This window comes from Rana temporaria, chromosome 3, assembly GCF_905171775.1.
Source record: "Rana temporaria chromosome 3, aRanTem1.1, whole genome shotgun sequence".
In the NCBI taxonomy this organism is placed as follows: Eukaryota; Metazoa; Chordata; class Amphibia; order Anura; family Ranidae; genus Rana; species Rana temporaria.
Window position 1 is genome coordinate 175,328,789 of NC_053491.1, and position 16,785 is coordinate 175,345,573.

The 16,785-nt window shown below is 38.9% G+C and overlaps 1 protein-coding gene across 5 annotated transcripts in view; it reads left to right on the forward strand.

Moving 5' to 3' along the window:
- Nucleotides 1-15,545, forward strand: part of CNTN1 (contactin 1) — a 220,097-nt gene extending 204,552 nt beyond the window's left edge. For all 5 annotated transcript variants that reach the window (XM_040343861.1, XM_040343865.1, XM_040343864.1 and 2 more), the window contains 6 exons: nt 1,988-2,222; nt 3,361-3,464; nt 6,064-6,247; nt 9,389-9,501; nt 9,982-10,141; nt 14,041-15,545. In XM_040343861.1, the coding sequence (XP_040199795.1) occupies nt 1,988-2,222; nt 3,361-3,464; nt 6,064-6,247; nt 9,389-9,501; nt 9,982-10,141; nt 14,041-14,120 (876 nt within the window). In that variant the 3' untranslated portion in view covers nt 14,121-15,545. The remainder of the gene's footprint in view (nt 1-1,987; nt 2,223-3,360; nt 3,465-6,063; nt 6,248-9,388; nt 9,502-9,981; nt 10,142-14,040) is intronic.
- Nucleotides 15,546-16,785: the final 1,240 nt, after the last annotated feature.

The following is a 16,785-nucleotide window of genomic DNA, read 5'->3' on the forward strand; positions in this document are numbered from 1 at the left end:
AGTTTGGCCACCATTATTTTCCAGCATTGCCTTAACCCTCTTGGGCATGGAGTTCACCAGAGCTTCACAGGTTACCATTGGAGTCCTCGTCCACTCATCCATGATGACATCACGGAGCTGGTGGATGTTAAAGATCTTGCACTCCTCCACCTTCCATTTGAGGATGCCCAACAGATGCTCAATAGGGTTTAGGTCTGAAGACATGCTTGGTCAGTCCATCACCTTTACCCTCAGATTCTTTAGCAAGACAGTGGTCATCTTGGAGATGTGTTTGGGGTCGTTATCATGCTGGAATACTGCCCTGCAGACCAGTCTCCAAAGGGAGGGGATTATACTCTACTTCAGTATGTTACAGTACATGTTGGCATTCATGGTTCCCTCAACAAACTGTAGCTCCCCAGTGCCAGCAGCACTCATGCAGCCCCAGACCATGACACTCCCACCACCATGCTTGACTGTAGGCAAGATACACTACACTTGTCTTTGTACTCCTCACCTGGTTGCCACCACACACGCTTGACACCATCTGAACCAAATAAGTTTATCTTGGTCTCATCAGACCACAGGACATGGTTCCAGTAATCCATGTCCTTAGTCTGCTTGTCTTCAGTAAACTGTTTGTGGGCTTCCTTCTGGGACGACAGCCATGCAGACCACTTTGATGCAGTGTGCAGCGTAAGGTCTGAGCACTGACTGGCTGACCCCAACCTCCACCCCTTCAACCTCTTCAGCAATGCTGGCAGCACTCATGCGTCTATTTCCCAAAGACAACCTCTAAATATGATGCTGAGCACGTGCACTTAACCTCTTTGGTCAACCATGGCGAGGCCTGTTCTGAGTGGAATCTGTCCTGTTAAACCACTGTATGGTCTTTGCCAACGTGCTGCAGCTCAGTTTCAGGGTCTTGGCAATCTTCTTATAGCCTAGCGCACCTTTATGTAGAGCAACATTTTTTTTTCAGCTCCTCAGAGAGTTCTTTGCATGAGGTGCCACGTTAAACCTCCAGTGACCAGTATGGCAGTATGAGAAAGAGAGCAAGAACACCCAATTTAACACACCTACTCCTCATTCACACCTGAGACCTTGTAACACTAACTAGTCACATGACACTTGGTAAGGAAAATGGCTAATTGGGCTCATATTGGACATTTTCATGTAGGGGTGTGCTCACTTTTGTTGCCAGCGGTTTAGACATTGATGGCTGTGTGTTATTTTGAGGGGACAGCAATTTTACACTGTTATACAAGCTGCACACTCACTACTTTACATTGTAGCAAAGTGTCATTTCTTCAGTGTTGTCACATGAAAAGATATAATAAAATATTTACAAATATGTGAGGGGTGTACTCACTTTTTGTGAGATACTATAAGTTGCTTGTCATCAGCACAGGAGTTACATGTGGGCACTATCAATTAGTTGTTATACATCTACCGCATGTGGTCCACAAGCCGTAATGAGAGCCATCCGCTTTGACAGTTGTCAATCAAGCCGCTGGAGCCCGGCATCTTGCAAAACTCTCTATTATCTCATGATGAACCTTAGATAATAGTGGAAAGAATGGGCGGTGGAAGGGGACGGTAGCGCATTTCAAAGGGATAATCCTTCTTTGTCATTGTAGTTCTACCCATCTGTAAGGGGTGTGTCAAACTGGGCTGAATGTGTTTTTTAAATGCAATAAATAAAAGTCACTAATAATAATTATAAGAAGCAATAATGTAGAATGTTGGTCCAGCAAGTTATCTGATTGCTTTTTCGTGATATCAGGAAGAATTTATTTCCTGTTGGACTAACTTGTATCATACTTTATACAATTGTATTGTCATCATTTGGATAAACTCAAAGTTTAGTTTTCTGTGCATGCAAATGTATTTATTTATTTTTGTTTAACTCAATGAACATCATTATTTTTTTAACCTAACTAAATATATAACTCTATTGTTTTTTAAATTGTCAATACCGAACAACTAAACTGCTTTTTCTCTACAGCCTTTAGCAAGTGAATATCATTATGGTGATGGATTTGGATACATTGTTGCATTTAAACCATTTACTGAAAGAGAATGGAGAAAAGTGACAGTTACCAACCCTGAGAGTGGTCGATATGTTCACAAGGATGATACTATTACACCAGCTACACAGTTTCAAGTAAAGGTTCAAGCCTTTAATAGATGGGGAGAAGGTCCATTCAGTAGCACTGCTACCATTTACTCTGCAGATGAAGGTAAATCAAAAACCTGTTCCTTTACTTATGATTAGGGATGAGCTGAACAACCCCCCGTTCGGTTCGCACCAGAACCTTTGAACGGACCGAACGTTCGCGCGAACATTTAGAACCCCATTGACGTCTATGGGACTCGAACGTTCGAATTCAAAAGTACTCATTTTAAAGCCTAATATGCAAGTTATTGTTGTAAAACGTCTTTGAGAACCCGCGTCTTGCCCCAGGGAACATGTATCAATGGAAAAAAAGTTTTCAAAACGGTCGTTTTTTTCAGGAGTCCTGAAAAAACGACCGTAAAAAGATCATAAAGGCTAACACTGCCAATGGATTGGCAATAGCAAATACTGTTGTCACTGGCGATACGGCATGGAAAGGGTTAAAATAATCACAATCTGAGGATGAAGATAATTAGGAGTAAACAATGTTAATAGTTTATAAGCTGTATTCAGGAACTGCTTTAGCAGTCTGGCTGAGAATGATGAGGATTTAGGAGAAAAAGAATCATGGAGAATGATTTCAGCAGCCAGCACCATGTTGATGTCATGGACACTAAGGATAAGCAAGATGAGCATACCAGTTTGTACAGATAAAAAATTGGTGTATAGTTCAGGACCCTCTGTAGGCAACCACTAATGTATTTATATGCCGAAGGCCTTCAGATTTAATGTAGTAGTGGGAAATAGAGTCCATGAGAGAAGCAAAATAGTGGCATACCCATGACACTTCGCGCCTTGCGTGTACAAATCTGCTGTGTCTAATCCCCATCTCAAGATCACCTACTATAATGACTATAATGCATTACTCCTGTTAGGATATAATTGTAGAGAGCGGAAAAGGGAGGTTGAAATGGCTGCCCATCAGACATTTCTGTGATGTCCAAATAGTTTGTGAATCTTTCTAAAACAAAACATGAACTGCAAATTCTTTTGTTTTTAGTCTGATCTAAGTCAGAACATTGAAATCTGCTGCTGTTGTTTACTGCACACATTGCTCTGTGCCTTACTGGAGAGACCCAATAGCCATGATAACAGTGTGATATGAGCTGATATTTTGTCTTTTACATTTACAGTAGGTGAAAAAAGTTGAAAATTGCATAAAAAAAGCTAAAATTTTAATTGCCTTTGCTCTCTTTTACCAGCACCCACAGAATACCCTACAGGTGTGAGGGTAGTAGTGCTCTCCTCCTCTGAAGCCAGTGTGTCTTGGCAGCCAGTAATTGGACAAACTGTCACAGGTTACCAGGTGAGAATGCAATCGTGTCATTCATGAATAAAACACAGCTGATTTTGTTTAAAGATAACTTGCTTTAAAAGGGGGGGGGGGTTCAAGATGGCGATGGATCATGTTAGTAGAGGTAAACAGTCAATTTGATCCAGGGATTTATTATCCAAAGAGGGCCCTACCTTCATCAGAAAGTATAAACAGATTCCAGAGCCTCCAGGTCTTACAGTATTTTTTTTGCTTATGCTGTGCTGTAAGTATTAAGTCTTCCATCTTATTTAAATCTTCTACCTTATGAAGCCAACTTGCAATAGTCGTGGCAATTGTTTGGAGAGGAATGCAGGACGTGGCAGCATTTAATAAGTGTCAATCGATTTTTTTATACATTTTTGTGGAGATCGTTGAAACATGTAGTGAGAAGAAGGCTAGATCGTCAGGAATCTTGTGCTCCATACATTTTTGGGTAATGTTTCAGGCTTCTGTCCAAAAGTACTTCAATTTGGGACAGGACCAGAATATATGGAGCAGCGTCCCTCTGTTCCCCTGCTATCTCCAACACCGGTCAGTGGTATTGGGATAGTACTTGTTTAACACATCTGGAGTATGATACCATCTCTTTAAAATCCTGAAGTTAGTCTCCGAATTTTTGTACATATTTACGATTTTAGGTAGAATCTAAAATAGTTTTGTTGGGTTAACGTGAATGTACGATTTAACTCTATTTCCCATTCACTCACAAAAGGTAAGTGTAGCTGTTCAGAGGGAGTGTTCCGTAAATTGTAAGTTTTAGACAGCACATGCGGTAGAGTTCCATCACCTGAACAGTATTCATCAAAAGATTTTAGGTGACGGTTAAAACTTTGAGGATATGGGATGGAATGTAGAAAGTTATATAGTTGGAGGGCGCTCCAAACAGGGAGCTTGAAGGGACCTCTGTCACTCATCAATGATGTTATAGAGGGCCAGTGGTCCAGTTCTAGAAAATTCTTGAAAATGGGATGCTTGATCACAGCCTGATTGTAGTAGAGTCTTGAATTGAGGGGATCTAAGACCAGGGGAAAACGAGGGGTTCCCCAAGATGAGAACTAAGGGAGAGTTACTGGTAGAGCGGGAGGCTTGTATACAGACTTGTGAACATACACAGAGTGTGGTGCCCAATAGAGGATGTGACTTAATGCTGGCGGTAAGTTATCATAGCACCACAAGACACCTTTTAACAGGATGTCTGTTTGGGCCTGTTCTAGTTGAGCCCAAAGTTCAGATCTATAATGCCGCCACCAGTCAATGAATCTACCAAGATGGGTAGCTTGATAATATTTCCAGACATCATGAAGTGCCAATCCACCATATTGTTTAGGTAATAAGAGTTGATGTTGGAGAAGGTGAGGTCTTTTGTGTGCCCAAATGAACCTAATGAAAAGAGTGCCTGCTTGTTTAAAGTAGTGAGAAGGTAGCTTTATTGGTAGGGCTTGGAATAGGTAGAGTTTTTTTGGAAGGATACACATTTTTAACAGGTTACACCTGCCAAACCATGAATTCAGTCCTTCGTGACACCCCTCCAGTAAAAGACAGGTTTTAGTCAACAGGATTGAAAATTTACTTTGTAAGTGCGGTAGAGATTGCTGGGGACATATGTACCTAAGTATTTTAGTGTGGAGTACATTTAAATTTATATCTGGATTTAAAATTTGGTAAGAGGGTAGAGGAGATCTTGATTCCCATAGCTTCTGACTAACTAAAGTTTATCTTCAAGTAAGAGCGTGCCCTATAGAGCTCAAACTCTGTTTTCCTCCTAGAAAACCTAGGTGCGTCTTATGGTCAGGTGCGTCTTATGGAGTGAAAAATACAGTAGCTCCTTCCAAATTTAGCATAGTGGGTGATTATAGTACATATATATGTTGACCAAGTGAGGAAAATTTGCTGCACAGCAACATCTGTCCAACAGGTTTATTGAAAGATTGTCACCAGGACTAAAACAACAGACCAAGGGGTGGCGACGTTTCACACATACATTTTGCTTTTTCAAAAAGGGTTTTGAAGAAGCACAATGTGTGAAACATCGTCACCCCTTGGTCCATTGTTTTAGTCCTGGTGGCAGTATTTCAATAAACCTGTTGGACGGATGTTAGTGATGCCACTAGGACCACCAGGGAAGCCCCCAACATGTTGATGGCCAGATACGTCCACCATGGCCACCAGAGATGCCACAACATGCCTAATATATGCCAATCAGTGCCCACAAATCTGTATAGATACTTCCCAGTGCACTGTGGGTTAGCTAAATAGCGAGCATAGTGAATGCTGACTGCTTTGAGCCTTTGTTTAAAACTCTGGACTGGACCATTTGTAAGGGATACGTCATTGCCATGAATCGCTCCTCTTACTACTTCATTTGCATGTAAATCTCTGCCTAAGCTATTGTAAACAGGCTTAATTTCAAAGGAACAACCAGAGAATTAGAAAAATGTGAAAAGGAACCTAAATATAAAAAGAAAATTGATAAACATTAATATTCAATATTTAATACATGCTTGACTAGAAAAAAAAACTTTTTTTTTTTTTTTTTATTCCTGACCATAATAAACAAAGAAATAATGTACAAAACCACTTCCCTTTAAAGGTCCGGTACTGGCGCATTCAGGACAAAGAAGCAGCAGCCCACAGACTACAAGTTGAAACCTTAGAAACCATCAAACTGGAAGGATTAATGCCCAATACTTACTATAAACTAGATGTTTGTGCATTCAACAGTGCAGGGGATGGGCCTAAAAGTCATACTACAGAATTTGAGACTAAGAAAGCACGTAAGTACACATTTTTAAACCGCTTTCCTTGTTGATTAATTTGAAGTTAATCTCTGTTCACATTAAAAAACAAACCTTAGATAGGTATGTAAAGAAATCATAAATGCATGTATGTTGACATAACTTGTAGACCTCATGACCCCCAAAATGAATCAAGCGCTATTAAACAAATTATGCCTTCAGTTTCTAAATTTGTTTTTGACATATTCACATACCTCATCATCGTATGATGAACCAATAAAAGTGTGAGTGGATGGAGCAAGAAGAGCTTTAGAAACAGAAGTCACCATTTGCATATTAGAGTTCTCTCCAAGATCTAAAGGGTCTAGTTGCCTGCTTCATGTATCAGCCTAAGATTTAGACATGATAAAATAAAAAAACAGGTTTATTTTACATGTGGGTAAAGTAATCCAACACAAGGAACTAAAAAGAGCAATTTAGATCATCTAAAACTTTATTAAAAAAAAAAAAAACATGTTTATAAATTGTGAAACCCATTAGAAAAAAAAATTTTGTTACGATATCTGTTTAGTAAAACAAAATACTGAAATACTGGAGATAATGAATTGCCGAAGCTTCTTATTTAGTGCATTGAGAAAGTATTCATACCCTTGACATTTTCCAAATGTTGTCATGTTACAACCAAAAATGTATATGTATTTTTTTGGGATTTTATGTGATAGACCAACACACGGTGGCACATAATTACAAAGTGGAAGGAAAATTATAAATGGTTTCCAAATTTTTTACAAATAATTATGTGAAAAGTGTGGCGTGAATTTGTATTCAGCGTACCCCCCCCCCCCTAGTAAATACTTTGTGGGAACAATTGTCAACTCCAGACTGGACTATGCAAATGCCCTCTACCTTGGACTCCCAAAGTACCATATCACCCGTCTGCAAGTCGTTCAAAATACGGCTGCTAGACTGGTGACTGGGAAAAAACCATGGGAATCAATCTCACCTTCACTGAGAAGCCTTCACTGGTTACCAGTAAAAGACAGAATTACTTTTAAAGCACTCTGTCTGACGCATAAGTGCATTTGGGGAAATGCCCCCCAATATCTATGCGAAAAACTAAAAGCTCACAACTCCAATCGCGTTCTGCGATCCACCAATCAAAATTTACTCCAAATACCCAAAGCCAGATACAAGTCCAAGGGGGAACGAAGATTTGCACTCCAGGGCCCCAGACTATGGAACGCTTTACCAACCAGCATTCGGTTGGAGGAGAATCACTTGACCTTTAGGAGAAAGATCAAAACCCATCTCTTTTGAGTTCAAAGGAGAAAGGGACAAACGAGCGCCCAGAGGCGATTTAGTTCGCATGTGTAGCGCTATATAAGTTTTTCACTCATTCACTCACTCACCTTTCTTTGCAGTTAGAGCACCAAGTCTTTCTGCTTTTTAGGTATTTATCTACCAGCTTTGCAAATCTAGAGTGACATGTTTGCCCATTCTTCATTGCAAAATAGCTTAAGCTCTGTCAAATTGGATGGAGAGCGTCGGTGAACAGCAATTTTCAAGTCTTGCCACAGGTTCTCAATTGGATTTAGGTCTGGACATTGACTGGGCCATTCTAACACATGAATATTTTTTTATCTAAACTATTCCATTGTAGCTCTGACTGTATGTTTAGGGTTGTCAGGCTGCTGGAAGGTGAACCTCTGCCCCAGTCTCAAGTCATTTGCAGACTCAACAGTTTTTCTTCTCAGATTGCCCTGTATTTGGCTCCATCCATCTTCCCATAAACTCTGACCAGCTTGCCTGGCCCTGCTGAAGAAAAGTATTCCCACATAAAGATGCTGTTACCACCATGTTTTATGGTGGGGATCGTGTGTTCAGGGTGATGTGCAGTATTAGTTTTCCACCACACATAGCGTTTTGCTTTTAGGCCAAAAAGTTCAATTTTTTGCTCATCTGACCAGAGCACCTTCTTCCACATGTATGCTTTGTCCCCCACAAGGCTTCTCGCAAACTGTAAATGGGACTTTTTATGTCTTTCTTTCAACAATGGCTTTCTTCTTGCTACTCTTCCATAAATGCTAAATTTGTGGAGTACTGGACTAATAGTTGTCCTGTGGAGAGATTCTCCCACCTGAGCCTTGGATCTCTGCAGCTCCTCCAGAGTTACCATGGGCCTCTTGGCTGCTAATCTGATTCATGCTGTCCTTACCTGGCCAGTCAGTTTAGGTGGATGGTCATGTCTTGGTAGGTTTGCATTTCCATTTTCCATTTTTGGATGATGTACTGAACAGTGCTCTGTGAGATGTTCAAAGCTTGGGAAATTTTTCCAACCTATGCCTGCTTTAGACTTCTCCACAACTTTATATCTGTCTGGTGTGTTCCTTGGCCTTCATGATGCTGTTTGTTCACGCAGGTTCTCTAACAAACCTCTGAGGGTTTCACAGAACAGCTGTATTTATACTGAGATTAAATTATACACAGGTGGAGTATTTAATAATTAGGTGACTTCTGAAGGCAATTGGTTATACTAGATTGTTGTTGTATCATAGTAAACAGGGCTGAATACAAATGCACACCATACTTTTCAGATATTTATTTGTAAAAAAAAAATGAAAATAATTTATAATTTTTCTTCCACTTCACAATTATGTGCCACTTTGTGTTGGTCTATCACAATAAATCCCAATAAAATATATTTAAGTTTTTGGTTGTAACATGACAAAATGTGGAAAATGTCAAGGGGTATAAATACTTTTTCAAGGCTATGTAAATTGGCAAAGTGTGATTTACAAGCGTTTGTAGTCGTTTTTATTTGAGAATTTTTGTAAGCATTTTAGAACCATATTCCTAGCATATTACAAGCATTTTACACATGTATTCAAGCTTTAGCCTTTTTTTTTATCCAATTCAAAACAATAGGGCAAGAGAGCAGTTTGTATAGGCTCAAAAATGCCTTAAATATGCAGAAAAGCTACAGGCATTTGTTCATATGTGAACAGTTACTGTTGTAAAACATGGGACTTTGGATATTAAGTTTGTTGGATCCTCAAGACTTGAGCTACAAAACACTCAGGTGTGAATGGGACTTTAGATGTAAATGGTTGGTTTAGCATATTTTGCATATATTATTGTAATGTGAAGAACTACATACAGCTTTTTCTTTGTTTTCTTTAGCTCCTAGTCAGATACCTCGAATCATTAGTGCTGTGAAGTCTGGATCTCAATATATTATCACTTGGGAACATGTGACACCATTATCCAATGAATCTGCTGTTAACGGATATAAAGTAAGTTAACCACATTTATAGGTAACTGTTAGTGCTAAAAATAATTGTTTTGGTGCCAATAGTTTCAGCACCTGAAAGGTTAGGGTTTGTTTTTAGGGGTTAATTTCACGTCAGGGGTCGAGGTGGGATTAAAGTTAAGAATTTTGAGTGTTAAGCCTTAAGTTATGTTTTAGATTCAGGTCAAGGATTTAAAGTATTAGGTTACGAATATAGTAAGAGAAAGGGTTAACTGATAGCTAGTGGTTAAATATTAAGAGATCATTTTAGGGGGCAAGATGAGTATAGGGGTTTGGGTAAGGGTAGGATCAAGGGTTAGGCTAAAGTTAGGGCTCAAGGACATGCAAGTAAACACTTAATATTACATAACACCAAACACCCTGGTGCTGAGGACTACCAGAACTGAACGTAACAAAAAAAAACAGGGCAAGATTGATCTTCCATTTATTTATATTTGTTCCTTAAATATTTCCTTTTCCCAAGGTTTTGTACAGGCCAAATGGACAAAATGATGGTAAGCTGTATTCAACTGGGCATCATTCAGTAGAGCTACCAGTTCTAAAGGAAGGAGACTATGTTGTGGAAGTTCGGGCCCACAGTGAAGGAGGAGATGGTGCTGTGGCTTCCATCAAACTTTCTACTAGTAAGATTTTATTTTCCTCAAATAAATAATGCTCTACAAAGCTTACAATATACAGCAGGAGAAATGTGAACATATGCACCATATGTTTAGAATAAAGCTCAGTGTTTCTATGACAATTTTGCTGTCGTTCTAGTTGGGGAAAAGTAGTTGCAAACTAAAGCTGATGTCAAAGTGCTAGCTTACATTTTATTAAAAAATTTATGATGCTAAAGGCATTTGTTTGGAATAAAAGTGATTGAAAAACAGCCCAACAGAACATACCTAAGCCCTGTACACACGATCGGTCCATCCGATGAGAACGGACCGATGGACCCTCACGCCTACATACCATCGGTTAAAAAAACGATTGTGTCAGAACGCGGTGACGTAAAACACAACGACGTGCTAAAAAAAAAGAAGTTCAATGCTTCCAAGCATGCGTCGACTTAATTCTGAGCATGCATGGATTTTTAACCGATGGTTGTGCCTACTAACGATCGATTTTTTTCCCATCGGTTAGGAATCCATCGATTAAATTTAAAACAAGTTGGCTTTTTTTTAACCGATGGTTAAATAACCGATGGCGCCCACACAGGATCGGTTTTGACCGATAAAAACGGTCCATCAGACCATTCTCATCGGTTTAATCGATCGTGTGTACGCGGCCTTAGGCTGATTTACAAAAAGTGTGTCAATATTTACTTCAATTTTACAATTGTGTAAAAATTAAATTCTTGTTTATTTATTTCATATGTACATGATTAGATCATTTAAGTGATTATGCGCACAATTTGATTATGAAGGTTGTTGACTCATTTAGTAAAAAATACAGTGTGATTTGAAACCTAATTTAAAGCAACAATAAAATCTGAACACTGCCCTGTATAGTGTAATTCTAAACTTCAGATGGTGGGGTTGATTTACTAAAGGAGTAGAGCAAAATATTCACTTGAGTTAGTGAATGAAGTGAACCTAAGTGAATATTCACTTTGTAAAGAATGCCCTAGAACAGTGATGGCGAACCTTGGCACCCCAGATGTTTTGGAACTACATTTCCCATGATGCTCACCTACACTGCAAAGTGCATGAGCATCATGGGAAATGTAGTTCCAAAACATCTGGGGTGCCAATGTTCACCATCACTGCCCTAGAAAGAAAGAAACTTTAGATCAGCTTCACCTCATTACTAAATGAAAATTAATTTTGCAAAGTGAAATACCTCTTAAAAGGGGAGGGAGGCTGACTTTAATCATCCAATCATGTGCTAGAAAAAAATTGTACTTTCCCTTGCATTTAATTGGTCACTTTTATTCACTGTCCTGTTCCTTGGGAACAAAGCAACTTTAAAAGTCTTCAGTCCAAGCTCTTCTTTTTGCACACATGCATGGCGTTATCTTCTTTGATATGAAAAAACTAACTCATACTGGTGGGATATACTCTATATATGGGATAGAAGATGGCTCACACAGTGCACCACATCCCCAATATTCAAATAGAAATTTTACAAGTCTCTGTCACAATTGCACTAATACGGCTACAATCACGTCAAGTACAAGTAGAATGGATTTTTTTAGGTGCATAAAAACAATTAAAGTTTACAAAATAATTGATTTTCATTAAAATATTTGATAAAATCCATACACATGATATGGTTTTCTCTCCCGTTAATGAATCCCTTCAAATTGTATGCAGTTACAAACATTTTTCAACCCGATAATCATGGTATGTTATCATACAACAGTATTTGATTCAATTGATACTCGATCAAGCCACAGATGTTACATTCTCTACATGTTTCACCATAAATATAGCTTCTTCAGGAGCTGTTGTCTGTACACAGTTACTGTATCTTGCTACAACAACTCCTGAAGTAGCTGTGTTTATGGCGAAACATGTAGAGAATGTAACATCTGTATAAATTGTATCAAATACTGTTTTATGATACCATACCGTGATTATCGGGTTCACCGAACAATATTCAGCGCATCAGGAAAGTATTCACAGTGCTTCACTTTTTTGTTATGTTACAGACTTATTTCAAAAAGGGTTAAATTTATTATTGTTCCCAAAATTGTAAAAACAACATCCCATAATGACAACATAAAAGAAGTTTCTTTGAAACATTATTAAAAAGAAAAAACAAAAGTAAATAACATGCACATACATTAAGTATTAACAGCCTTTGCCTAATGCTTTGTTGAATCACCTTTGGCGCCAATTACAGCCTCAAGTCTCAGCCTCAAGTCTTTTTGAGTATGATGCTGCAAACTTGGCTCACCTATTTTTGGGCAGTTTCTCCCATTCTTCTTTGCAGGACCTCTCAAGCTCCATCAGGTTGGATGGGGAGTGTCAGTGCACAGCCATTTTCAGATCTCTCCAGAGATGTTCAATAGGGTTCAAGTCTGGGCAATGACTAGGCATTCACAGAGTTGTCCCGTGGGCACTCCTTTGTTATCTTGGTTGTGTGCTTAGGGTCATTGTACTCTTGGAAGATGAACCTTCGACCCAGCCTGAGGTCCAGAATGCTCTGGAGCAAGTTTTCATCTGTACATTGCTGCATTCATCTTTCCCTTGATCCTGACTAGTCTCCCAGTTCCTGCCACTGAAAAACATCCCCACAGCATGATGCTGCCACCACCATGCTTCACTGTAGGGATGGTATTGGCAAGTTGATGAGCGGTACCTGGTGTCAGGAACGAGTATGGAGATCGAGATGCTAAGAGGGCTCCCCTTGCGGCTGAGTGCATCGCGACCCTGGAGTTAGGAACAGGAAGCGCGGTGCCCACAGAAGCACGGTAGGCCAGGTGCTTGCTTGCAGTCTGATGAGCTCAGCCACTGAGGGATGGCCGAGGCATGCAGAACTGAACTTGTAGTATTTAAATGAATGGAGATACCAGAAGCCAGGCCAGGGGTCAAACACAGATAGGTCAGTCAAGAGCATATACGGGGGTGAGCCAAGGTCATACAGGAGCAGGGTCCAGGTGCAAGCCGAGGGTCAAGACGGGTGATCAGGAAGCAGAAGTAGAGTCAAGAAGCAGGCCGAGGATCAAACACAGGAGATCAGGAAGCAAGGTTAAGGCAATCCGGGTCACAACAGATAAGCACGGATCAGGAGACAAGATCAAGGTACACAGGAGACTGAAGAGATAATCCAGCAATGAGCAGCTCCAGCAGCAGGCTTAAATAGACCAGGAAGTTAGTCATGTGATCTGTTCAGGATACAGGGAGGAAGTACCTCCCACCTTAGTCACCATGGCAGCCATGATTGTCCTGGGCGGAATTGCCAGTCCTTCTTCGGCCATTTCCCTGACACCTGGTTTCCTCCAGACATGACACTTGCCATTCAGACCAAAGAGTTCAATCAACTCAATTTATCACAGGTGGACTCCAATCAAGTTGTAGGAACATCTCAAGGATGATCAGTGGAAACAGGATGCGCCTGAGCTCAATTTTGAGTGTCCATTGCAAAGGCTTTAAATACTTATGTGCATGTGATTTTTTTTTATTTTTTATGTTTAATACATTTGCAAACTTCTTTCACATTATCATTATAGAGTATTGCTTGTAGAATCTTAAGAAAATAATGAATTTAATCAATTTAAGAATACGGCTGTAACATAAAGATTTTTTAAAAAAAGTGAAGCGATGTGAATACTTTCTGGATGTACTGTATGTAACTGGATCAATTAACGTAAAAGGAAGACATATCATGTGTATTGATTTCATCAAATATTTTTATGAAAAAAATCATAAATGATTTTGTAAAATGGAATTGTGTCAATATTTGTGCACCTAAAAAATCCTGTTCTACCTGTACAATTTCTATAACCCACAACAATTTGCTATAATTTAGGAACATATTTTTGGTGGCTGAGGATTGTTGTTAACAAGATAATAATATCCATTTGTTTTCATTACAGGTGACACAGCAGGAATATTACCCAGTATTCTTGGTATACTGCTACCAACATTTGGCCTCCTGTTTTACCTTGAATTCTGAATGTAGGTCTGAGTGCAGTGTACTCGCTTCTCATCTCTGGAGGATACCATCATTCTCTGACTATTGTAATAACATCTTAAGCCAAAAAAAAGAAAAAAAAATTATAAACCTATATATACCCAACAGAGTTATTATGAACTTTAAATAGGAATTAAGGCATTCAGGAACTCCTCCAAGGAATTGTTTTCAAGGATAATAGATCATTTTTAACTTGTTCCAATATGCCTTATGAAACACTTTCGCCAATCTGTGACAGTTGCATGATCAAACGGGGCAAGTTACAGTGTTAAATTACAATAACTTAGACTGTACAGTGGAATTAAAGTCACCATCCATAGGTGATTCAACTTTAATAACAAATTGTGAAATATAATAGAGTTACAAATGTTGTATATGGTATGTGTAAGAGTAACTACATCTGTCTGTATTAACTGTTTTGTATGCTGCATATTTTTGTTATTTTTATTCGAGCCTTGGTGAGGCCTCTGGACCGACAGTCAGATCAAAAACAGTCATTGTAATAGACAGAACTTCTTCAACAAATGAATGTAGATTCAGTATGCTGAATATGACAACTGAATATAAGAACTCTGAAATGTACACATATCACTGAGTGGTTTCAGGTGCAGGCATGGGATAAAATCCAGAGTGATCTATTTCCATTATGTGAAATTTTGCACATGCAGTTGTTTTGACACGGTGTAAATAGTGCAATAAATGGCCCACTTATGAATGTAAAGTATATTTATAGCAAATAAGCTGTGCTTAGGAAAAGTAGTAAACATTAAAATATTTCAAAGCACCAAGATATATTATAGGAAAACACATGAATCCATGTGATTAATACAATAAGATATTTTTAGGAGCATGGGAACACTGGAATTAACAGGTATCAAGGATTGACACTGAAGCATTAATATACATTGTCTCTAACAATAGATTGGAGAATAGTACAGGAGAAACACTTTTCCAAAACAGTGGACATACTTCCTGCCAACGTTGCATGTACAAAACACACAAAAAAATAATGATGAACGTTGATGCAATGGAAATTGGAAGTATTGTCCACAGCAGCCAATCAAGTCTGACTTATTTTTTAAAGAAAATTCTAGCCATGTTGGGTATGGTTATTCTATTGGAACATCACCGTTAACAATTGCATTACTATCAATAAATATTTGAATCTGTTTGATAAATCTTTTATTTATTTCAATAAGGTTAACACAGGTGGCTCCTAAAGAGAAAACATTTTAAAAATGTAATTTATAAAGTATATAGCTATAGCAAAACATAATGCATATGTTGCAAGAAATAAAAAAAGCTAGCGGTGCTTTTACAACACCCATTGCTGGCAATGGGATTCCCCAAACCTTACATTCAAAACACTATTTCAGATGAAGCAAGCCAACCAGCTACATATATAAAGAAAAAACTATTGTAAATTTAAATTTCATGTACAGATCTGGGTTTTAATACTTTATTATGTCTTTAATGTAAAAAAAAAAAAGAACTGCCCACATTGTCTAATGACTCATATTTGTGACATTTCCAAAATGAACCTGCATTGGTCATGTCTGTTAAGCCAGAACTTTATGATTTTGTTTATTAATGTTCTCATGGACACAGGTCTAATCACCCATGAATGAAGAAAAACATAATATCACAAAGAATAGCTGTTCATTTGGTATGGTATGGTATGGTAATTGTTAATGTGACCTTACTTCACAATAGTTGTGTAACAGTGGATGGCGTGAAGATGTGGTTCAGCTTGTGTTACATTAATGTATACATTGAAACAGTAAAATAGGAGAAAACAAGTGAATGATGATAAGCACAACATGTTACTCTGAAATACATACCTCCCAACATCTTACAATATATAAGCCTTTTTAAAATTTAAAGTGGAGTTCCACCCAAATGTGGAACTTCCGCTTTAAGCACTCCTCGCCCCTTACATGCCACATCTGGCATGTAATTTTTTTGGGGGGGGAGTGGGGGCTTCGGTAGGATTGGGACTTCCTGTCCCACTTCCTACTTCCACCTAGGGACCGCCTAGGTGACTCCTCCTCTGCCCCTTGGCGGCCCCTCCCTCTAGGCGATCTCCTGGAACAAGTGACAGGTCCCAGGAGATCGCCTGTCCATTCCAGGAGCGCAGCGCGACTTGTACATGCACAGTGCGTGCCCGGCTGTGAAGCCAAAAGCTGTCACGGACGGGTGTCCAGAGTGTGAATGGAGGCGCCGAGGAGAGGAGCGGGGAGAGTCAGCAGCTATACATTTTGTAGCTGCTGACTTTTAATAAACTTTAAAAGGCTGGAACTCCGCTTTAAGTCCTTCCTGCTTAAGATTTGTCTATTATTTAGCAATATGATCTACTAAGACCTACCCACCTTTTTGGGCTCATAAACCACGACTGACTCTCCAAATTAACAGTTGGGAGGTATGAAATTGTTGTGTTACTGACGCTTCTGAAATTAATGAATGTGTTTGTTCTGACTTTGTCTACCTATATATTTTTTTTTTGTATTGTTCAGTCATTATTTTAAAGTTGTGCTTCGGTATTTGAGTTCATGTGTGAATGGTAAACACAGTATTAATACAACTGGGTCCAGTAATAGTGCAATGTTTCAATTTCTTTAAAATAAATCTGAAATTGTATTCTTTTTTA